The sequence below is a fragment of the Oncorhynchus tshawytscha genome, unplaced genomic scaffold, assembly GCF_018296145.1.
Source record: "Oncorhynchus tshawytscha isolate Ot180627B unplaced genomic scaffold, Otsh_v2.0 Un_contig_3335_pilon_pilon, whole genome shotgun sequence".
NCBI classification, from domain to species: Eukaryota; Metazoa; Chordata; class Actinopteri; order Salmoniformes; family Salmonidae; genus Oncorhynchus; species Oncorhynchus tshawytscha.
The window spans coordinates 460001-485764 of record NW_024609791.1 but is presented as its reverse complement, the minus strand read 5'-3'; the positions used below and the strand labels follow the sequence as shown (position 1 = coordinate 485764).

The following is a 25764-nucleotide window of genomic DNA, read 5'->3' as shown; positions in this document are numbered from 1 at the left end:
GGACTACACTAAGACAGTAATATATTACACATTATGAACTACACTAAGACAGTAATATATTACATTATGGACTACACTAAGACAGTAATATATTACATTATGGACTACACTAAGACAGTAATATATTACATTATGGACTACACTAAGACAGTAATATATTACATTATGGACTACACTAAGACAGTAATATATTACATTATGGACTACACTAAGACAGTAATATATTACACATTACGGACTACAATAGTGCCTTCATAACATATTTATTGCATAGCCTACTTTACATACAGTATAGTATCTCTTATTCCTCTTGCGCTGAGACGTTTTTTTTCTCTAGAAGATAAGGGAGAGAGAGCGAGAGAGAGAGAGACAGAGAGAGAGAGAGAGAGAGAGGAGGAGGAGGGCTCTTTATCGCAGATACAACAGTCCACAGCACTGTCTCTCTGTATAGTACATCATGTCCCGATCTAACTTTGTTTTTAACGAGGTCACGATTCTGGCGCTCTGGAACGCATCGGTATCCAATGGACAAGCAGCTGCAAGACGACACACCCCTTTATGCATGAAGTTGGGCACGCCCCCAGCATGGAAACAGCTTCTAGTCGACTCGGCACATTGACCTGTCACAATGCAGGAGACAACTAGGGAAATATCACTGGGATGGAGTATGTTCATTTGGCTACAGAAAGAAAGAAAAGTTATCATCATTTCATAACTGTTTAATTTCCAAAGACCGGAAAGGGATTCATACTCGACGTGTTTACGTTTAGATTTTATTTTGGGATCTAGGATGGCAATTCCATGGAGAAGCCGGTAACATGTATTATGTGAGTTGTTTCCTATTGATAGCATACTGAGACCAAAGCTACCTCCATAATCACATAAAGGGATCAAACCCGACTGAAATCCTTTATACCAGAACATAGTTGCTGTATTTGAATGTCACCAATTACGCATCGGTGTTCGGTTTGAAGGATATGGATCATTTCGCCGCTGAGTGCCTTGTGTCTATGTCCAGTCGGGCGGTCGTTCACCCTAAAGAGAACAGAGAGTTCAAAACAGAACCAGCCTGCTGTCCAAGGAACGATGGAGAAGACATGGTCAAAGACAACTCCTCTCTTTTCGTGGTGGCGAGGATTCTAGCGGATTTTAACCAGCAGGCACCCACGACCACTAGCGATATTGCCGAGCAGGCAAAAATAGCAGAAGGGTGCGTATCGCCAGCTCCAGTCACAGAGGATGGGAATACTGCCACACCTATCCTCGTCAGCCCCGCCGCCGACCTCACACAAAGAGGCAGTAAACGTGTCAGAGGTCGATCCGAACCGGAATCGCCTCAGAAAAAGCACAAATGTCATTATTCAGGTTGTGAAAAAGTTTACGGGAAGTCGTCCCACCTCAAAGCGCATCTAAGGACACACACAGGTCAGTTCCCTTTAAAACAAATACATTATTTATAGTGATATTAAACTCCCCATTATTTATTTTGTTCAGTTTCACTAGTAGCCTAGTATTGTGAAGGACTGGGTGTGAATAGGGACGAATAGTGACCCTAAATTGGATGTGAGCCAACGCATTGATGCAATGCACAACGTGTCACACATACGTTCGCTCACGGTGAACTATTCTATTGACCCGTTTGCACATAAAACGCTTTAAAAAAAAACAAACACATGATCTAACTATTCTGTTAATATACACTTAACCCTATAAACAATCCTCTCTGAAACAATGTTAAGAGCTGCAGTGAATGACAGAGCTGCGTTACATTGTAACCTTGTCGGTATTTAGTGGCCGGTGAATAAGTTGAGCGCGTGGAGAAAACACTCAACTCAATGACCTGCTGTATGGCTGATGTCGAACAGCAGGTGCAGCGTAATGGGATTCATACAACTCAACCACTATGGGCTTTGTTTCAGTTGATAGAAAAACACAACAAACACCGTGAACATAACAACAACAACAAAAACTATTTGATTTTTATCAGAAAACGTTTCTGAGAAAGTCAAATCAATTTATTAACTGTAAACTATAAATCCAATAGGAAAGGATGGAGGGAGAGAAAGAGAGAGAGAGAGAGAGAGAACGAGAGTGGGAGAGAGATAGACAGAGAGGGTAAAGAGAGAACGAGTGGGAGAGAGAGAGAGATGGTAAGTGTGACTCTAAGCTCTTTGTTTTGCTGTGGGAGGATGTACCACACCCCCTTCACTGGCTCCTCACTAGTTACCACAGCCACAAAGTCATAATTATGGAAAAACCGCGCCTATTTCTGCAATTTATCTCCTTAAAATCGGATTTGAACCCTAACCTTAAATTAAGACAAAAAAGCTATTTTTGTTTTCATGAATTTGTAAAAATATAGGCAATTTTTCACTTCGTGCTTGTGGTAACAAGTGACAACCCCTTCCCTGCCAAAACCAGAGTTATCTCTCTCTCTGTCTCTCTCTCAGTCTCTCTCTGTCTCTCTCTCTCTGTCTCTCTCTCTGTCTGTCTCTTTCTCTCTCTCCCCCTCTCTCTCTCTGTCTCTCTCTGTTTCTGTTTCTCTCTCTCAGTCTCTCTCTCCCTCTCTATCTCTCTCTCTCTTTCTCTCTGATTCTGTTTCTCTCTCTCTCAGTCTCTCTCTCGGCTCTAGGCCCAGCCCCAGACACACACTCTGCCTGCCTTACAGCCGATCTGTCCAGCAACAGACTCAGCTAGCAGAGCTCAGACACAGATGAGTGTTCCCCATAAGATGCTTCATATCATATCATTAGGTGGGACATATAAACTCCACAGGCGTAATCCATGTTATTACCACGTGATAAAGCAGTGTGTCAGAGCTCAGACACAGGGAGTGTTTCCCATAGGATAAGATGCTTCATGTCATTAGATGGAGAACATAATGTCCTCGATCTGCCATCCTATAGCTTTCTGAGACCCAGCAGTTCATTGTTGTCCTCTCTAATGGACATGTTGTTTTTCTCCGTGTTCCTGAGGTCATACATGCCACTGTGTTGAGAGGTACATATCAGCACACTTACCATCACAATTACTATCACAATTACCAGCACAATTACCATCTAAATTACCATCACAATTACCAGCACAATTACTATCACAATTACTATCACAATTACCATCTAAATTACCAGCACAATTACTATCACAATTACTATCACAATTACTATCACAATTACCATCTAAATTACCATCACAATTACTATCACAATTACCAGCACAATTACCATCACAATTACTATCACAATTACTATCACAATTACTATCACAATTACCATCTAAATTACCATCACAATTACTATCACAATTACCAGCACAATTACCATCACAATTACTATCACAATTACTATCACAATTACCATCACAATTACCATCACAATTACTATCACAATTACTATCACAATTACCATCACAATTACTATCACAATTACTATCACAATTACTATCACAATTACTATCACAATTACCATCACAATTACTATCACAATTACTATCACAATTACTATCACAATTACTATCACAATTACCAGCACAATTACCATCACAATTACCAGCACAATTACCATCATAATTACCAGCACAATTTCCATCACAATTACCATCACAATTTCCACCACAATTTGCACATTTTATGGTAAGTGTGTGTAATTGTGTAAATATAATTTTTGAGAGTTTGGTATTCAAATGCTTTCTAACAGGTAAATATCTCAGGAATAGTTTGTTGAGGTTGATATTCACATGCTTTCTGTACCGGTACCGGTATATTCACATTGACTCTGTACCGGTACCCCCTGTATATAGCCTCCACATTGACTCTGTACCGGTACCCCCTGTATATAGCCTCCACATTGACTCTGTACCGGTACCCCTGTATATAGCCCCCACATTGACTCTGTACTGGTAACCCCTGTATATAACCTCCACATTGACTCTGTACCGGTACCCCCTGTATATAGCCCCCACATTGACTCTGTACTGGTACCCCTGTATATAACCTCCACATTGACTCTGTACCGGTACCCCCTGTATATAGCCTCCACATTGACTCTGTACCGTAACCCCTGTATATAGCCTCCACATTGACTGTGTACCGGTACACCCTGTATATAGTCTCCACATTGACTCTGTACCGTAACACCCTGTATATAGTCTCCACTTTGACTCTGTACCGTAATACCCTGTGTATAGCCCCGCTATTGTTATTTTTACTGCTGCTCTTTAATTTTTGTTACTTTTATCTATTTTTTACAAAACACTTAATTTTATGAGGCGGTATTAAGGGAGAGTATCAGAGATCTGTAGATGGAGTTGGGGTTAGAGGGTTAGGGTTAGAGGGGAGTATCAGAGATGTGTAGATGGCGTTAGGGTTAGAGGGGAGTATCAGAGATCTGTAGATGGGGATAGGGTTAGAGGGGAGTATCAGAGATGTGTAGATGGGGTTAGGGTTAGAGGGAGTATCAGAGATGTGTAGATGGATAGGGTTAGGGTTAGAGGGGAGTATCAGAGATCTGTAGATGGGGATAGGGTTAGAGGGGAGTATCAGAGATGTGTAGATGGGGTTAGGGTTAGAGGGGAGTATCAGAGATGTGTAGATGGATAGGGTTAGGGTTAGAGGGGAGTATCAGAGATCTGTAGATGGGGATAGGGTTAGAGGGGAGTATCAGAGATGTGTAGATGGGGATAGGGTTAGAGGGAGTATCAGAGATGTGTAGATGGATAGGGTTAGAGGGGGAGTATCAGAGATGTGTAGATGGGGTTAGGGTTAGAGGGGAGTATCAGAGATGTGTAGATGGATAGGGTTAGGGTTAGAGGGGAGTATCAGAGATGTGTAGATGGATGGGGTTAAAGGGAGTATCAGAGATGCCCATCCCCTGACCCCATAACTAGTCTAGGAGCCCTGCATAGTCTTAGCCTGCATCCCAAATGTCTCCCTATTCCCTATTTAGTGCACTACTTTTGACCAGGGCCCATAGGGATATGTACTAGCACTATTAAAAAAACAGGATGCTATTTGGAACTCAGTCATAGACAGCGTAACACTGACAGCCCACAGAAACAATACAATATACAGATATGATATAGACATATTATTATATTGGACATAGACAGCGTAACACTGACAGCCCACAGAAACAATACAATATACAGATATGATATATAGACATATTATTATATTGGTGAATGAAATGAGCTGTTATGCAATGATTCATCAGGTTCACAGCTGGAAGGGGTTGGCCTGTTGGCTCTTTTCGTTTTTACATATAACGCGTCTCTACAAGGACTTTATCTTTGATGATCAAAGCCTTCCTAGACTTTCAGAAGCCTTTGTAGATTACAACGACAGAAGACAGATGAAACCGATGCTCTGTGAGCGTTACTCTAGGATTTGCAACAGATACGTTCCTAGATAGATCGATACAAGTGATTCATTTGTGGTCGTTTGGTGTCTCTGGACGGTGACCGAATGATGCAGATGTTCTGTACTCGACTACTAACCCTACCCCTACCCCCATCCCCTCTAACCCTACCCCCTTCCCCTCTAACCCTACCCCCTTCCCCTCTAACCCTACCCCCATCCCATCTAAGCCTACCCCCATCCCTTCTAACCCTACCCCCATCCCCTCTAACCCTACCCCCATCCCATCTAACCCTACCCTACCTCATCCCCTCTAACCCTACCCCCATCCCCTCTAACCCTACCCCCATCCCCTCTAACCCTACCCCCATCCCCTCTAACCCTACCCCCATCCCATCTAACCCTACCCCCATCCCCTCTAACCCTATCCCCATCCCATCTAACCCTACCCCCATCCCCTCTAACCCTACCCCCTTCCCATCTAACCCTACCCCTACCCCAATCCCATCTAACCCTACCCCCATCCCCTCTAACCCTACCCCCATCCCATCTAACCCTACCCCCATCCCTTCTAACCCTACCCCATCCCTGCTAACCCTACCCCCATCCCCTCTAACCCTACCCCCATCCCCTCTAACCCTACCCCATCCCCTCTAACCCTACCCCATCCCCTCTAACCCTACCCCCATCCCATCTAACCCTACCCCCATCCCATCTAACCCTACCCCATCCCCTCTAACCCTACCCCCATCCCCCCTACCCCTACCCCGTCCCCTCTAACCCTACCCCCATCCCCTCTAACCCTACCCCATCCCCTCTAACCCTACCCCCATCCCATCTAACCCTAATCTACCCCATCCCCTCAAACCCTACCCCCATCCCCTCTAACCCTAACCCCATCTACACATCTCTGATACTCCCCTCTAACCTTAACCCTATCCATCTACACATCTCTGATACTCCCCTCTAACCCTAACCCCATCTACACATCTCTGATACTCCCCAACCCTAACCCCATCTACACATCTCTGATACTCCCCTCTAACCCGAACCCCATCCATCTACACATCTCTGATACTCCCCTCTAACCCTATCCATCTACACATCTCTGATACTCCCCTCTAACCCTATCCATCTACACATCTCTGATACTCCCCTCTACCCCTAACCCCATCTACACATCTCTGATACTCCCCTCTAACCCTAACCCTCTAACCCTAACCCTATCCATCTACACATCTCTGATACTCCCCTCTAACCATATCCATCTACACATCTCTGATACTCCCCTCTAACCCTATCCATCTACACATCTCTGATACTCCCCTCTACCCCTAACCCCATCTACACATCTCTGATACTTCCCTCTAACCCGAACCCCATCCATCTACACATCTCTGATACTCCCCTCTAACCCTATCCATCTACACATCTCTGATACTCCCCTAACCCTATCCATCTACACATCTCTGATACTCCCCTCTAACCCTATCCATCTACACATCTCTGATACTCCCCTCTAACCCTATCCATCTACACATCTCTGATACTCCCTCTACCCCTAACCCCATCTACACATCTCTGATACTCCCCTCTAACCCTAACCCTCTAACCCTAACCCTATCCATCTACACATCTCTGATACTCCCTTCTAACCCTAACCCCATCTACACATCTCTGATACTCCCCTCTAACCCTAACCCCATCCATCTACACATCTCTGATACTCCCTCTAACCCTAACCCCTATCCATCTACACATCTCTGATACTCCCCTCTAACCCTAACCCTATCCATCTACACATCTCTGATACCTCCCTCTAACCTTAGAGGGGAGTATCAGAGATGTGTAGATGGGGTTAGGGTTAGAGGGGAGTATCAGAGATGTGTAGATGGGGTTAGGGTTAGAGGGTTAGGGTTAGAGGGCAGTATCAGAGATGTGTAGATGGATAGGGGTAGAGGGGAGTATCAGAGATGTGTAGATGGGGTTAGGGTTAGAGGGGAGTATCAGAGATGTGTAGATGGATGGGGTTAGGGTTAGAGGGAAGTATCAGAGATGTGTAGATGGGGTTAGGGTTAGAGGGTTAGGGCTAGAGGGGAGTATCAGAGATGTGTAGATGGATGGGGCTAACCCCATCCATCTACACATCTCTGATACTCCCTCTAACCCTAACCCCATCTACACATCTCTGATACTCCCCTCTAACCCTAACCCTATCCATCTGTACATCTCTGATACTCCCCTCTAACCCTAACCCTATCCTAGTGCCTAGTTAAATAAAGGTTAAATAAAATACAATTTGAAAAACTGTCAGATCAGAACATCTGAACAATACTATAAGTCAAGGATCTCCTGACCAGAAATTCTCCTGACCTTGGTCCCGAATATCAAGTGAGTCTAGACCTGCAGTCAAAATCCTGCACATAGCACTTTAATGAACAACATTCATATTCTGTGAGTTTGGCTGTGAACTCCTGAAATATAATCGTCCTTCCACTCACTTTGTTATTCTAGTGAGACGATGCTGCACCACAACACGGGGACAATCAGCCATTTTGTCTAGACTGCTGTGCTGAGCTAGTGTTCTACGTGTGGAGAAGAGAGACTGGTCCTTAAGCTGCTGAAGCTGAAGACAGTGAAATACTATATACAGGGTCAGTTAATACCATACTATATACAGGGGGAGGGTTTTCATACTATATACAGTGGTCAAATACCATACTATATACAGGGTCAGTTAATACCATACTATATACAGGGTCAGTTAATACCATACTATATACAGGGTCAGTTAATACTATATACAGGGTCAGTTGATACCATACTATATACAGGGTCAGTTAATACCATACTATATACAGGGTCAGTTAATACCATACTATATACAGGGTCAGTTAATACCATACTATATACAGGGTCAGTTAATACTATATACAGGGTCAGTTATACCATACTATATACAGGGTCAGTTAATACCATACTATATACAGGGTCAGTTAATACCATACTATATACAGGGTCAGTTAATACCATACTATATACAGGGTCAGGTAATACTATATACAGGGTCAGTTAATACCATACTATATACAGGGTCAGTTAATACCATACTATATACAGGGTCAGTTAATACCATATATACAGGGTCCGTTAATACCATACTATATACAGGGTCAGTTAATACTATATACAGGGTCAGTTAATACCATACTATATACAGGGTCAGGTAATACTATATACAGGGTCAGGGGGTCAGTTAATACTATATACAGGGTCAGTTAATATATACAGGGTCAGTTAATACCATACTATATACAGGGTCAGTTAATACCATACTATATACAGGGTCAGTTAATACTATATACAGGGTCACTATATACAGGGTCAGTTAATACCATACTATATACAGGGTCAGTTAATACTATATACAGGGTCATTTAATACAGGGTCAGTTAGTACCATACTATATACAGTGTCAGTTAGTACCATACTATATACAGGGTCAGTTAATACCACACTATATACAGGGTCAGATAATACCACACTATATACAGGGTCAGTTAATACTATATACAGGGTCAGTTAATACTATATACAGGGTCAGTTAATACTATATACAGGGTCAGTTACTACTATATACAGGGTCAGTTAATATGTGTGTATGTGTGTGTGTGTGTGTGTGTGTGGGTTTGTGTGTGTGTGTGAGTGTGTGTGTGTGTGTGTGTGTGTATGTGTGTGAGTGTGTGTGTGTGTGTGAGTGTGTGTGTGTGTGTGTGTATGTGTGTGAGTGTGTGTGTGTGTGTGTGAGTGGGTTTGTGTGTGTGTGTGTGAGTGGGTTTGTGTGTGTGTGTGTGTGTGTGAGTGTGTGTGTGTGTGTGTGTGTGTGTGTGTAAATGTATGTGTGTGTGAGTGTGTGTGTGTGTGTGTGTGTGTGTGTGTGTGTGTGTGTGTATGTGTGTGAGTGGGTTTGTGTGTGTATGTGTGTGAGTGTGTGTGTGTGTGAGTGGGTTTGTGTGTGTGTGTGTGTGTGTGTGTGTGTGTGTGTGTGTGTGTGTGTGTGTGTGTGTGTGTGTGTGTGTGTGTGTGTGTGTGTGTGTGAGTGGGTTTGTGTGTGTGTGTGTGTGTGTGTGTGTGTGTGTGTGAGTGGGTGTGTGTGTGTGTGTGCATAATATGTGTGAGTCAGCAGATTCTATAAATCATTGTTTTCTAATCTATTTTTTGGATTCATCATTTCTGTTGCACGTTCAGGTAAATATGTTTTTTAATGCACGCCTTCGGCGCTATAGCGAGTCACCTTCCGCACGTAGTGTTTGTTTATGTCGTTGCTATGGTCACCAGCGGCTGTGGACCTTTTTTTGCGGCTGCCTGACTAGATGTACGAGACGTTGCACTCAGTGGGGAACTCTGCCGTATCCCGGTGGGTGTCTGCACCACAGGGCTTTATAGTTACTATTCATGGTTAGACTTTTGCCTCTTCGTTCTTTATTAACTGTGCTCGTTGTCTCTAAGGAGTTCTTCAGACTATAGAGTTTAAATTATATGTTGGCAACAGGGTTAGATCTTGTTTCGCTTCAAGTAAACAAGAGAAGTTGAGTGATTTGTGGCAACGTATTGTAGCCAATGTGTGTGTGTGTGAGTGCGTGCTCGCGCGTGTCTGTGTGTGTGCGTCTGCGTGCTTGTGCGCGCGCGTGTGTGTGTGTGCGCGCGTGTGTGTGCCACGGGTTACGTCAGGATACGTGTGCTGCGTTGGTCTGAGGTTAGTGGATGTTGTGTTAGGTTTCTGTGACAGCGGCCCAGATGGGAACAGCAGATCGCGGAACAGAGCACTGTCTGGTGTGTGTGTGGGTGTGTGTGTGTGTATGTGTGTGTGTGTGTGGTATTTCCTGCTGTTGTTGAAACACACGCCATCCACTGCATCCCAAATGGCTCCCTATTTCCATTATAGTGCACTACTTTTGACCAGTACCCTGTGGGAGAAGCCCAAAAGTAGTGCACTATATAAGGAATAGGGTGCAATTTGGGACGTATTCTCTTCTTTGAAAAGAGCATCTATTCTTCCTCATTACATCACTCTCTCGGGTAGTCTATACAACTACCTCCTCCACTTTACCTCAGGTAGTCTACACAACTACCTCCTCCACTTTACCTCAGGTAGTCTATACAACTACCTCCTCCACTTTACCTCAGGTAGTCTATACAACTACCTCCTCCACTTTACCTCAGGTAGTCTATACAGCCACCTCCTCCACTTTACCCCAGGTAGTCTATACAACTACCTCCTCCACATTACCTCAGGTAGTCTATACAACTACCACCTCCACTTTACCTCAGGTAGTCTATACAACTACCTCCTCCACATTACCTCAGGTAGTCTATACAACTACCACCTCCACTTTACCTCAGATAGTCCTTTTCCTCAGGTAGTCTATACAACTACCTCCTCCACTTTACCTCAGGTAGTCTATACAACTACCACCTCCACTTTACCTCAGGTAGTCTATACAACTACCTCCTCCACTTTACCTCAGGTAGTCTATACAACTAACTCCTCCACTTTACCTCAGGTAGTCTATACAACTACCACCTCCACTTTACCTCAGATAGTCCTTTTCCTCAGGTAGTCAATACAACTAACTCCTCCACTTTACCTCAGATAGTCCTTTTCCTCAGGTAGTCTGTACAACTACCTCCTCCACTTTACCTCAGATAGTCCTTTTCCCCAGGTAGTCTATACAGCCACCTCCTCCACTTTACCCCAGGAAAATAGGGACAGTGTTTTATACAATGCCCCCCTGTGAGGCTTTATTGGTTCTGTTTATGAAGTAGCTCATGGATGACATTTATCCCGGTGAAGTTTGATCCTGACCTTTCGGGTGAAGAAAGAAAGTGTCAGTTGGTCTTTGTCAATGTTGTAGCTGCTAAGCTGAAGCCGACACGTCTGTATCTCTCTCTCAGTTCTCTCTCTGTCATTCTGTCCGGTGTGCAGTTGGGAACGTTCAACACATGTTGTGTTTGGCTCAGTGTTCACACAGTTGTTTAAGTACACAGAGAAATTATGGCACATGGAAGTGAAAGAAACAGTTTCCAGTTGTTGGTTACCCCTCTCTCTCTCTGTCTCTCTCTCCCTCTCCCTCTCTCTCTCTCTCTCTCTCTCTCTCTCTCTCTCTCTCTCTCTCTCTCCCTCTCTCTCCTCTCTGTCTCTCTCTCTCCCTCTCTCTCTCTCTCTATCTCTCTCTCTCTCTCTCTCTCTGTCTCTCTCTATCTCTCTCTCCCTCTATCTCTCTCTCCCTCTCTCTCTCTCTCTATCTCCCTCTCTCTCTCTGTCTCTCTCTCTCTCTCCCTCTCTCTCTCTCTCTCTCTGTCTCTCTCTCCCTCTCTCTCTCTCTCTCTCCCTCTCTCTCTCTCTCTCTCTCTCTCTCTCTCTCTCTCTCTCTCTCTCTCACACACACACACTATTTAGGTCTCTTTCTCCCCCATACTCTCTCTCTCTCCTGGCTCTTGACTGCTCAGCGCTGCAACTGGCTCGGTCAGATAATGTTTTCCGTCTCGCTCTCCTCTCGTTGGGTAATCAGAGAATGTGGGTCATTTGAGTTCAGCTCTGGCTCAGCCAACACAGTTTGTCCCCGAAGTAGCTCTCTCTCTCTCTCTCTCTCTCTCTCTCTTTCTGCTTCTCTCTCTCTCTTTGTTCTGCTTCTCTGTCTCTCTGTCTCTCTGTCTCTCTGTCTCTCTCTCTCTCTTTCTTCTGCTTCTCTGTCTCTCTCTCTCTCTCTCTCTCTCTCTCTCTCCCTCACTTTCTTTCTGCTTCTCTCTCTCTCTTTTTTCTGCTTCTCTGTCTCTCTCTCTCTCTCTCTCTCTCTCTCTGTCTCTCTCTCTCTCTCTCTCTCTCTCTCTCTCTCTCTCTCTCTCTCTCTCTCTCTCTCTCTCTCTCTCTCTCTCTCTCTCTCTCTCTCTCTCTCTCTCTCTCTCTCTCTCTCTCTCTCTCTCTCTCTCTCTCTCTGTCTCTCTCTCTCTCTCTCTCTCTCAGGACCTTTCACACCACTCCAGTGTGTAGCAGCAGAGCAGAGAGAACAGGGAGTTCCCTCTTAGCGTGAAGCCGTTTAAGTACTAGGAACTCCCTATCTCTTTAAAAGCTTTTTTTTTGTGTCAAATGTCAATGAAAGCTGGTTTGTGTCTATTGACCTTCATTGACTTCGTTGACATTTGACTTTAAAATTTTGACTCGTAAGAACCTGACCGAACTAGTAACCAGCAGGTAGCCTAGTGGTTAGAGTGTTGGACTAGTAACCAGCAGGTAGCCTAGTGGTTAGAGTGTTGGACTAGTAACCAGCAGGTAGCCTAGTGGTTAGAGTGTTGGACTAGTAACCAGCAGGTAGCCTAGTGGTTAGAGTGTTGGACTAGTAACCAGCAGGTAGCCTAGTGGTTAGAGTATTGGACTAGTAACCAGCAGGTAGCCTAGTGGTTAGAGTGTTGGACTAGTAACCAGCAGGTAGACTAGTGGTTAGAGTGTTGGCCAGTAACCAGCAGGTAGCCTAGTGGTTAGAGTGTTGGACTAGTAACCAGCAGGTAGCCTAGTGGTTAGAGTGTTGGACTAGTAACCAGCAGGTAGCCTAGTGGTTAGAGTGTTGGACTAGTAACCAGCAGGTAGACTAGTGGTTAGAGTGTTGGACTAGTAACCAGCAGTCTTCTGTTCTATGTGCCCTCCAGTCACGGAACACAGCTGAGAGCCAATGGAATAGCAGCAGAATGTCTGCTGATAAGTGCTCAACGTAATAATGAGTGTCTGAGTAGCTTCACGGTGTGTCTGCTGTAAGTAAGAGACAGTCACAACAACCCCGAGCACAGGGCTTCGGGTACTTAGACACTCAAGGTGTCAGTTAAGAATTAACAACGGCACAACAACCCTCCCCTTCCCTTTCAGGATCTAAAGACAAGGGACTACATCCCAAATGGCACCCTATTCCCTACATAGTGCACTACTTTGGTGCCCTGGTCAATAGAGCTCTGGTCAAATGTAGTGCGCTATATAGGGAATAGGGTGCCATTTGGGAAGGTGAACAGGGAGAACTCTAATCTTGAGAACAAGTTTAAATGGCTGACACTGGAACATAGCGTTTCCTTTGTGGACTTTAAAGGGATACTTCACCCATTTTAAACATCGTATATATCTCCACTATCTTCAGCACCATTACCAGTGATACAGAACAGGATGTTCCAATAGGGATTGGTTTGAGTGCCCCTTTAAGTTGAAAGTAAGCATTGGTTTGAAACATACTGCTCTCCTTTGGAACCAGAGAGAGAGAGAGAGCTAACAGGAGCCTCTCTCAAAGGGGGATTGTGGGAACAATTGTAATGTTCACTGTTTTTGTCTTGTTTAACTCCTAAAGCACATGTTGCCACCCGGCTTAATGAGTCAGAGGTTTCCCTTTGTAAGGTAGTTGGTCAAAGTCTTCAGTCTGTACTATAGCACAGTAGTCAGTCTTCAGTCTGTACTATAGCACAGTAGTCAGTCTTCAGTCTGTACTATAGCACAGTAGTCAGTCTTCAGTCTGTACTATAGCACAGTAGTCAGTCTTCAGTCTGTACTATAGCACAGTAGTCAGTCTTCAGTCTGTACTATAGCACAGTAGTCAGTCTTCAGTCTGTACCATAGCACAGTAGTCAGTAGTCAGTCTGTACTATAGCACAGTAGTCAGTCTTCAGTCTGTACTATAGCACAGTAGTCAGTCTTCAGTCTGTACTATAGTACAGTAGTCAGTCTTCAGTCTGTACTATAGTACAGTAGTCAGTCTTCAGTCTGTACTATAGCACAGTAGTCAGTCTTCAGTCTGTACTATAGTAGAGTAGTCAGTCTTCAGTCTGTACTATAGTAGAGTAGTCAGTCTTCAGTCTGTACCATAGCACAGTAGTCAGTCTTCAGTCTGTACCATAGCACAGTAGTCAGTCTTCAGTCTGTACCATAGCACAGTAGTCAGTCTTCAGTCTGTACCATAGCACAGTAGTCAGTCTTCAGTCTGTACCATAGCACAGTAGTCGGTCTTCAGTCTGTACTATAGCACAGTAGTCAGTCTTCAGTCTGTACTGTAGCATAGTAGTCATTCTTCAGTCTGTACCATAGCACAGTAGTCGGTCTTCAGTCTGTACTATAGCACAGTAGTCAGTCTTCAGTCTGTACCATAGCACAGTAGTTGGTCTTCAGTCTGTACTATAGCACAGTAGTCAGTCTTCAGTCTGTACTGTAGCATAGTAGTCAGTCTTCAGTCTGTACTATAGCACAGTAGTCAGTCTTCAGACTGTACTATAGCACAGTAGTCAGTCTTCAGTCTGTACTATAGTGGAGTAGTCAGTCTTCAGTCTGTACTATAGCACAGTAGTCAGTCTTCAGTCTGTACTATAGCACAGTAGTCAGTCTTCAGTCTGTACTATAGCACAGTAGTCAGTCTTCAGTCTGTACTATAGCACAGTAGTCAGTCTTCAGTCTGTACTATAGCACAGTAGTCAGTCTTCAGTCTGTACTATAGCACAGTAGTCAGTCTTCAGTCTGTACCATAGCACAGTCGTCAGTCTTCAGTCTGTACTATAGTGGAGTAGTCAGTCTTAAGACTGTACTATAGCACAGTAGTCAGTCTTCAGACTGTACTATAGCACAGTAGTCAGTCTTCAGTCTGTACCATAGCACAGTAGTCAGTCTTCAGTCTGTACTATAGTGGAGTAGTCAGTCTTCAGTCTGTACTATAGCACAGTAGTCAGTCTTCAGTCTGTACTATAGCACAGTAGTCAGTCTTCAGTCTGTACCATAGCACTGTAGTCAGTCTTCAGTCTGTACTATAGCACAGTAGTCAGTCTTCAGTCTGTACTATAGTGGAGTAGTCAGTCTTCAGTCTGTACTATAGTAGAGTAGTCAGTCTTCAGTCTGTACTATAGTACAGTAGTCAGTCTTCAGTCTGTACTATAGTGGAGTAGTCAGTCTTCAGTCTGTACTATAGTAGAGTAGTCAGTCTTCAGTCTGTACCATAGCACAGTAGTCAGTCTTCAGTCTGTACTATAGCACAGTAGTCAGTCTTCAGTCTGTACTATAGTGGAGTAGTCTTCAGTCAGTCTTCAGTCTGTACTATAGCACAGTAGTCAGTCTTCAGTCTGTACTATAGCACAGTAGTCAGTCTTCAGTCTGTACTATAGCACAGTAGTCAGTCTTCAGTCTGTACTATAGTAGTCAGTCTTCAGTCTGTACTATAGCACAGTAGTCAGTCTTCAGTCTGTACTATAGCACAGTAGTCAGTCTTCAGTCTGTACCATAGCACAGTCTCAGTCTTCAGTCTGTACTATAGTGGAGTAGTCAGTCTTAAGTCTGTACTATAGCACAGTAGTCAGTCTTCAGTCTGTACTATAGCACAGTAGTCAGTCTTCAGTCTGTACCATAGCACAGTAGTCAGTCTTCAGTCTGTACTATAGTGGAGTAGTCAGTCTTCAGTCTGTACTATAGCACAGTAGTCAGTCTTCAGTCTGTACTATAGCACAGTAGTCAGTCTTCAGTCTGTACCATAGCACAGTAGTCAGTCTTCAGTCTGTACTATAGCACAGTAGTCAGTCTTCAGTCTGTACTATAGTGGAGTAGTCAGTCTTCAGTCTGTACTATAGTAGAGTAGTCAGTCTTCAGTCTGTACCATAGTACAGTAGTCAGTCTTCAGTCTGTACTATAGTGGAGTAGTCAGTCTTCAGTCTGTACTATAGTAGAGTAGTCAGTCTTCAGTCTGTACCATAGCACAGTAGTCAGTCTTCAGTCTGTACTATAGCACAGTAGTCAGTCTTCAGTCTGTACTATAGCACAGTAGTCAGTCTTCAGTCTGTACTATAGCACAGTAGTCAGTCTTCAGTCTGTACCATAGCACAGTAGTCAGTAGTCAGTCTGTACTATAGCACAGTAGTCAGTCTTCAGTCTGTACTATAGCACAGTAGTCCGTCTTCAGTCTATACCATAGCACAGTAGTCAGTAGTCAGTCTGTACTATAGCACAGTAGTCAGTCTTCAGTCTGTACCATAGCACAGTAGTCAGTCTTCAGTCTGTACCATAGCACAGTAGTCAGTCTTCAGTCTATACCATAGCACAGTAGTCAGTCTTCAGTCTGTACCATAGCACAGTAGTCAGTAGTCAGTCTTCAGTCTGTACCATAGCACAGTAGTCAGTAGTCAGTCTGTACCATAGCACAGTGCACGGTGGAGGCCAACATCAGCAGGGATAGTTCAGGTTACAGGGGACCGTCAGCAGACAGGCGTTTCCAGGAAAATGAGGAGGTTCTTCCCTGTGGAGCTGCACACACACACACGCACGCACGCACGCACGCACGCACGCACACACACACACACACACACACACACACACACACACACACACACACACACACACACACACACACACACACACACACACACACACACACACACGCACGCACACACACACACGGAATAATGCAGCTACAGCAATCTTTTATCTCACCTTCATTTGACCAGGAAGTCTCTTGAGGTTTGGGTTTAGGTTCAATAAGCATCCTAAGAATAGGTTCTACTTCTGTAAATTACAATCAGCTCTCCAATTGACTGGCCGACTCTGGTATTTTCCTGCGAGAACCCAACAAGTCATAGGCTACATATATTTCACACAGAACTACTATTATAACCCTTTCCTGTCCACAGTGTCCAGTCTCCTAGTCTACCACTACTAGGTAACACAGTGTCCAGTCTCCTAGTCTCCACTACGAGGTAACACAGTGTCCAGTCTCCTAGTCTGCCACTACTAGGTAACACAGTGTCCAGTCTCCTAGTCTGCCACTACTAGGTAACACAGTGTCCAGTCTCCTAGTCTCCACTACGAGGTAACACAGTGTCCAGTCTCCTAGTCTGCCACTACTAGGTAACACAGTGTCCAGTCTCCTAGTCTGCCACTACTAGGTAACACAGTGTCCAGTCTCCTAGTCTGCCACTACGAGGTAACACAGTGTCCAGTCTCCTAGTCTCCACTAGGTAACACAGTGTCCAGTCTCCTAGTCTGCCACTACTAGGTAACACAGTGTCCAGTCTCCTAGTCTGCCACTAGGTAACACAGTGTCCAGTCTCCTAGTCTGCCACTACGGGTAACACAGTGTCCAGTCTCCTAGTCTCCACTACGAGGTAACACAGTGTCCAGTCTCCTAGTCTGCCACTACTAGGTAACACAGTGTCCAGTCTCCTAGTCTGCCACTACTAGGTAACACAGTGTCCAGTCTCCTAGTCTACCACTACTAGGTAACACAGTGTCCAGTCACCTAGTCTATCACTACTAGGTAACACAGTGTCCAGTCTCCTAGTCTGCCACTACTAGGTAACACAGTGTCCAGTCTCCTAGTCTACCACTACTAGGTAACACAGTGTCCAGTCTCCTAGTCTACTAGGTAACACAGTGTCCAGTCTCCTAGTCTACTAGGTAACACAGTGTCCAGTCTCCTAGTCTACTAGGTAACACAGTGTCCAGTCTCCAGTCTACTAGGTAACACAGTATCCAGTCTCCTAGTCTACTAGGTAACACAGTGTCCAGTCTCCAGTCTACTAGGTAACACAGTATCCAGTCTCCTAGTCTACTAGGTAACACAGTGTCCAGTCTCTGAGTCTACTAGGCAACACAGTGTCCAGTCTCCAAGTCTACTAGGTAACACAGTGTCCAGTCTCCCAGTCTACTAGGCAACACAGTGTCCAGTCTCCCAGTCTACTAGGTAACACAGTGTCCAGTCTCCCAGTCTACTAGGTAACACAGTGTCCAGTCTCCCAGTCTACTAGGTAACACAGTGTCCAGTCTCCCAGTCTACTAGGTGTGTCCAGTCTCCCAGTCTACTAGGTAACACAGTGTCCAGTCTCCCAGTCTACTAGGTAACACAGTGTCCAGTCTCCCAGTCTACTAGGCAACACAGTGTCCAGTCTCCCAGTCTACTAGGTAACACAGTGTCCAGTCTCCCAGTCTACTAGGTAACACAGTGTCCAGTCTCCCAGTCTACTAGGTAACACAGTGTCCAGTCTCTGTCTACTAGGCAACACAGTGTCCAGTCTCCCAGTCTACTAGGTAACACAGTGTCCAGTCTCTGAGTCTACTAGGCAACACAGTGTCCAGTCTCCTAGTCTACTAGGTAACACAGTGTCCAGTCTCTGAGTCTACTAGGCAACACAGTGTCCAGTCTCCCAGTCTACTAGGTAACACAGTGTCCAGTCTCTGAGTCTACTAGGCAACACAGTGTCCAGTCTCCCAGTCTACTAGGTAACACAGTGTCCAGTCTCCCAGTCTCCCAGTCTACTAGGTAACACAGTGTCCAGTCTCCCAGTCTACTAGGTAACACAGTGTCCAGTCTCCCAGTCTACTAGGTAACACAGTGTCCAGTCTCCCACTACTAGTCACAGTGTCCAGTCTCCCAGTCTACTAGGTAACACAGTGTCCAGTCTACCACTACTAGGTAACACAGTGTCCAGTCTACCACTACTAGGTAACACAGTGTCCAGTCTACCCAGTCTACTAGGTAACACAGTGTCCAGTCTCCCTAGTCTACTGGTAACTACAGTAGGTAACCAGTGTCCAGTCTCCCAGTCTACTAGGTAACACAGTGTCCAGTCTCCCAGTCTCCCAGTCTACTAGGTAACACAGTGTCCAGTCTCCTAGTCTACTAGGTAACACAGTGTCCAGTCTAGGTAGTCTACTAGGTAACACAGTGTCCAGTCTCCCAGTCTACTAGGTAACACAGTGTCCAGTCTCCCAGTCTGTCCAGTCCAGTCTACTAGGTAACACAGTGTCCAGTCTCCCAGTCTACTAGGTAACACAGTGTCCAGTCTCCCAGTCTACTAGTCTCCAGTCTCCCAGTCTCTCCACTAGGTAACACAGTGTCCAGTCTCCCAGTCTACTAGGTAACACAGTGTCCAGTCCAGTCTCCCAGGTAACTGTCCAGTCTACCACTACTAGGTAACACAGTGTCCAGTCTAGGTAACACAGTGTCCAGTCTCCCACTACTAGGTAACACAGTGTCCAGTCTCCCAGTCTCCACAGTCCAGTCTCCTAGTCTAACACAGTGTCCAGAGTTATCGGGACAACATTTACATGATATTTACATGCAGAAGTCCTGCTACGTTGACCAATGAGGTAATACCATAGGGCTGATTCTCACTCTATAGACTTATCGGGACAACATTTACATTTACATCATATTTACATACAGTTTTCAATTCACAGTAGCGTCACGATCCAAGAGACGGTTCAGCTCATTGGCTGAAAAGTATTCCTAGTTATCTACCAATTACCTTTGTACCCCTGCCCATCGACTCGGTAATGGTACCCTATCGGGTATATGGGGCGGCAGGATAGCCTAGTGGTTAGAGAGTTGGACTAGTAACCGGAAGGTTGCAAGTTCAAACCCCGAGCTGACAAGGTACAAATCTGTGGTTCTGAACCTGAACAACTCACTGTTCCTAGGCCGTCATTGAAAATAAAAATTTGTTCTTAACTGACTTGCCTAGTTAAATAAAGGTAAAATAAAAAAATATATTTAAAAAATATAGCCAACAATGATTGTTACTCATTGTATAGTTATCAAGTAATGTTGGCCTATCAGAAATGAACTCTTACCCCTCTAATACGAATATAAAATACAGTAGGTCTACTTTACAACAAACCAGGCTTCTTTTCTATCAATATCATTAGGCCAGTAACCAGCAGGTAGCCTAGTGGTTAGAGCGTTGGACCAGTAACCAGCAGGTAGCCTAGTGGTTAGAGTGTTGGGCCAGTAACCAGCAGGTAGCCTAGTGGTTAGAGTGTTGGACTAGTAACCAGCAGGTAGCCTAGTGGTTAGAGTGTTGGACTAGTAACCAGCAGGTAGCCTAGTGGTTAGAGTGTTGGGTCAGTAACCAGCAGGTAGCCTAGTGGTTAGAGTGTTGGGCCAGTAACCAGCAGGTAGCCTAGTGGTTAGAGTGTTGGACTAGTAACCAGCAGGTAGCCTAGTGGTTAGAGTGTTGGGCCAGTAACCAGCAGGTAGCCTAGTGGTTAGAGTGTTGGGTCAGTAACCAGCAGGTAGCCTAGTGGTTAGAGTGTTGGGCCAGTAACCAGCAGGTAGCCTAGTGGTTAGAGTGTTGGGCCAGTAACCAGCAGGTAGCCTAGTGGTTAGATTTTAACCAGGAGTTTAACCAGGAGTTTAGCCAGGAGTTTAAAACCATATGACCTGATTAGAAACAATCTGGTCCCGTCAACTGATGTGTTACTATGTTGTACCCAGAGTTTTCCCTGGTTAGGTTAGCTTGCCAGAATAGGGAAAACTCTGGGCCCCAGGAAAACACCCCCAGCCCCCACCAATCTGGGACCTGTGGTGCCACCTCTGAAATCACCAGACAATGTTACATATGAGAAAACATATTCTGTTTGAATGATCTCTTATCTCAACATGTTGACTTAGTTTGACTTGCGTATCTAAACATTTTTGACTAACATGTCTCTACATTTTTGGGCTTCCATAGATTTACGTGGCTCAGTGCAGCCGGCAGGCAGGCGGCAGCTACTGCGACGATTTCAGAATTTACAGTAACAGGCTCTTACTGTAATTTCAGAATGTACAGTAACAGGCTCTTACTGAATAAGTAACAGGCTCTTACTGAATTTCAGAATGTACAGTAACAAGCTCTTACTGTAATTTCAGAATGTACAGGCTCTTACTGTAATTTCAGAATGTACAGTAACAAGCTCTTACTGTAATTTCAGAATGTACAGTAACATGCTCTTACTGTAATTTCAGAATGTACAGTAACAGGCTCTTACTGTAATTTCAGAATGTACAATAACACGCTCTTACTGTAATTTCAGAATGTACAGTAACAGGCTCTTACTGTAATTTCAGAATGTACAATAACACGCTCTTACTGTAATTTCAGAATGTACAGTAACAGGCTCAGGGGAAAAACTCAATAAAACAAGACTCAAATGTAGGGAAAATGTCTATACATTTCAGCTGTTTCAAAAAGCTTCCCTCTGCTCTTACAGTTTTCCCTGAAAACGAGTGTTGAGCGGGACAAGACCATTCTGTTTCCAACGTCCTGCTCGGCAGGCGGGGAGCAACTGTCTGGCGAGTGTGGTGCTCGACCTCCGGAGGTAGCTCGCCAGACGTTTACACGACAGTATTGTCTCTCTGAAGAACCTCTAGAAAATGTCCCTTTGCTATCGTCAATAGTCCGTCCGTCCCCGTTGCCCAACTCCCTCCCTCGCTCCCAGCCCTCCAAGACACAGACCAGTTGGGGGACGTACATTTAACCCCTAGGAGCTTTATTAATTAAGAGCATTAGAGACGGAAAAGTACCAGGCTTGAGTCCAAAATGGCACCCTGTTCCCTAACACAGTTTTTGAGGGATTCCCTATGGGCCTGGGTCAAACGTAGTGCACTATATAGGGAATAGGCTACCATTTAGGACGTATCCCCAGCCTCATCCACCCTCCTCCATCTCCAGAAGGGATGAATCAGCGTAGTTTTTACTCAGCAACAGGCAGCAGTAGCCAGGCTTTAGCAGAGTGGGTTTGCGTCCCAAACGGCATCTTATTCCCTATATAGTGCACTACCTTTGACCTGGGACCATAGAGCTCTGGTCAAAAGTAGTGCACTATGTAGGGAATAGGGGGGCCGTTAGGGATATAGTTTAGATGTCAGACTGCCAAATCCACATTTTCACTCGCTCTGAATAGTGTGTCGTCCATCTCCTCCCATCTGTCTCTCCCAGCTCTCTCTCTCTCTCTCTATCTGTCTCTCTCTCTCTCTCTCTTTCTCTGTCTCTGTCTCTGTCTCTCTCTCTCTCTCTCTCTCTGTCTCTGTCTCTGTCTCTGTCTCTCTCTCTCTCTCTCTCTCTCTCTCTCTCTCTCTCTCTCTCTCCCTCTCTCTGTCTCTCTCTCTCTCTGTCTCTCTCTCTCTCTCTCTCTCTCTCTCTATGTCTCTCTCTTTCTCTGTCTCTGTCTCTGTCTCTGTCTCTCTCTCTGTCTCTGTCTCTGTCTCTGTCTCTGTCTCTGTCTCAGTCTCTCTCTTTCTTCTCTGGTCTTTCTGTCTCTCTCTCCCTGTGCATCTCTCTCTCTCTCTTTCTCTCTCTCTTCCTTTCCCTCCCCCTATGACACCATGCCAGGTTACAGATGCAGAAAGTCCAACGTTCAGTCATCTCAATCAGTCAGTCAGAAGTTCAGTCAGTCAGTCAGTCAGTCATTCAGTCAGTCAGTCAGTCCTTCAGTCAGTCAGTCCCCTCAGTCAGACACCATGCCAGGTTACAGATGCAGAAAGTCCAGTCAGTCAGTCATTCAGTCAGTCAGTCAGTCAGTCAGTCAGTCAGTCAGTCAGAAGTTCAGTCAGTCAGTCATTCAGTCAGTCAGTCAGTCAGTCAGTCAGAAGTTCAGTCAGTCAGTCATTCAGTCAGTCAGTCAGTCAGTCAGTCAGTCAGTCAGTCAGTCAGAAGGTCAGTGTGTGTTCCTTCACTCTGTTGGCAGGCCACATGACAGCCAGATTGATACTCACTGTGAGATCTGGCTGTAGAGAGCGGTGGTGAGGATGGGTGTTGGGCTATGTGTGTGTAGTCCCTCTCCTCTCCATGGAAACAAACCCAACCCTGGTGTGTTACAATCCCTAGTGTTATCCAACCTGACTCCCCTCTCCTCTCCATGGAAACAAACCCAACCCTGGTGTGTTACAATCCCTAGTGTTATCCAACCTGACTCCCCTCTCCTCTCCATGGAAACATGTGTTTGTGCTCTGTTGTTACTAGGTCTAGACCGTGGACCAGGATCCACTACTCTGTTGTTACTAGGTTTAGACCGTGGACCAGGATCCACTACTCTGTTGTTACTTGATCTCTAGACCGTGGACCAGGATCCACTACTCTGTTGTTACTAGGTGTAGACCATGGACCAGGATCCACTACTCTGTTGTTACTAGGTTTAGACCATGGACCAGGATCCACTACTCTGTTGTTACTTGATCTCTAGACCGTGGACCAGGATCCACTACTCTGTTGTTACTAGGTTTAGACCATGGACCAGGATCCACTACTCTGTTGTTACTAGGTTTAGACCGTGGACCAGGAACCACTACTCTGTTGTTACTAGGGTTAGACCGTGGACCAGGATCCACTACTCTGTTGTTACTAGATCTCTAGACTGTGGACCAGGATCCACTACTCTGTTGTTACTAGATCTCTAGACTGTGGACCAGGATCCACTACTCTGTTGTTACTAGTGCTGAGACAGCTCCATACCGGCTGACCATCCATTCTGAGGCGGTACAACAATGTGACCACACAGTACAGTAGAGCTCCATCACATGTAATATGGTTAACTCAGTCAGTATTCTCATCAGGTTAACTCAGTCAGTATTCTCATCAGGTTAACTCAGTCAGTATTCTCATCAGGTTAACTCATCAGGTTAACTCAGTCAGTATTCTCATCAGGTTAACTCAGTCAGTATTCTCATCAGGTTAACCCAGTCAGTATTCTCATCAGGTTAACTCAGTCAGTATTCTCATCAGGTTAACTCATCAGGTTAACTCAGTCAGTATTCTCATCAGGTTAACTCAGTCAGTATTCTCATCAGGTTAACTCATCAGGTTAACTCAGTCAGTATTCTCATCAGGTTAACTCAGTCAGTATTCTCATCAGGTTAACTCATCAGGTTAACTCAGTCAGTATTCTCATCAGGTTAACTCAGTCAGTATTCTCATCAGGTTAACTCAGTCAGTATTCTCATCAGGTTAACTCAGTCAGTATTCTCATCAGGTTAACTCATCAGGTTAACTCTGCCAGTATTCTCATCAGGTTAACTCAGTCAGTATTCTCATCAGGTTAACTCAGTCAGTATTCTCATCAGGTTAACTCATCAGGTTAACTCAGTCAGTATTCTCATCAGGTTAACTCAGTCAGTATTCTCATCAGGTTAACTCAGTCAGTATTCTCATCAGGTTGACTCAGTCAGTATTCTCATCAGGTTAACTCAGTCAGTATTCTCATCAGGTTAACTCATCAGGTTAACTCTGCCAGTATTCTCATCAGGTTAACTCTGCCAGTATTCTCATCAGGTTAACTCAGTCAGTATTCTCATCAGGTTAACTCATCAGGTTAACTCAGTCAGTATTCTCATAAGGTTAACTCAGTCAGTATTCTCATCAGGTTAACTCATCAGGTTAACTCTGCCAGTATTCTCATCAGGTTAACTCAGTCAGTATTCTCATCAGGTTAACTCAGTCAGTATTCTCCAGGTTAACTCAGTGATGAAGGTGATCTGTTCTCCATCTGAAAAGAGTTGACCATATTGGTCTTCACGTGAAGGAAAGCAAACGAGCGTTTGATGTGTCAAAGCCAGTCAGACCCAGCCCTGCGTCTGGTAGGTTGAATATATCCTTACTAATAAAACAACTGTAATGTATATGGTCTGTGTGATACAGACTGACTGAAACAGAGAGGTCTTTCTCCCTGCTGACCCACCATATTTACTTTGTACTGGGAGGTTTGTACGGTTCCTAGACTGTAAACACGCAAGCACGCACGCACGCACGCACGCACACACACACACACACACACACACACACACACACACACACACACACACACACACACACACAAGCATGCATGCACACACACACACACACACACACACACACACACACACACACACACACACACACACACACACACACACACACACACACACACACACACACACACACACACACACACACACACACACGTAGGCAAGCATGCGTGCACACTCACACTGAGAGTAATGAATCAGATGGTCTGGGCTCCATGTCACCACGGAAGAAAAGGAGCATTCAGCAGATGGAGGAGAGGAGGGATGGAGGGGGCAGGGGGTGAGGAGAGAAGGAGGGGGCAGGGGAAGAGGCGAGGAGGAGGGGGCAAGGGGTGAGGAGGGATGGAGGGGGCAGGGGGTGAGGGGGCAGAGGTTGAGGAGAGAGGAGGGGGCAGGGGGTGAGGAGAGGAGGAGGGGGCAGGGGTGAGGAGAGAAGGGGGGGGCAGGGGGTGAGGAGAGAAGGAGGGGGCAGGGGAAGAGGAGAGGAGGAAGGGGAGGAGGAGGGGAGGGAGAGAGGGAGAGAGGAGAGGAGGGCTTGAGGGAGGAGGGGGATAGGAGAAGAGAGATGGAGAGGAGGAGGGGGTAGGGGGGTGAGGAGAGCCCTGGGGGCAGGGGGTGAGGAGGAGGGGGAGGACTCCCAGGGGGCAGGGGGTGAGGAGAGAAGGAGGGGGCAGGGGGAAGAGGAGAGGAGGAAGGGGGAGGAGGAGGGGGGAGGGAGAGAGGGAGAGAGGAGAGGAGGGCTTGAGGGAGGAGGGGGATAGGAGAAGAGAGATGGAGAGGAGGAGGGGGGGCAGGGGAGGAGGAGGGGGCAGG

At 45.4% G+C, this 25764-nt stretch overlaps 1 protein-coding gene across 1 annotated transcript in view; it reads left to right on the top strand.

The window, feature by feature from the left end:
• Positions 1 to 483: 483 nt before the first annotated feature.
• Positions 484 to 25764, top strand: part of klf13 (Kruppel-like factor 13) — a 53079-nt gene continuing 27798 nt past the window's right edge. Inside the window, exon 1 of the mRNA XM_042318128.1 lies at positions 484 to 1425. Within this exon, the coding sequence (XP_042174062.1) occupies positions 978 to 1425 (448 nt within the window). The 5' untranslated portion in view covers positions 484 to 977. The remainder of the gene's footprint in view (positions 1426 to 25764) is intronic.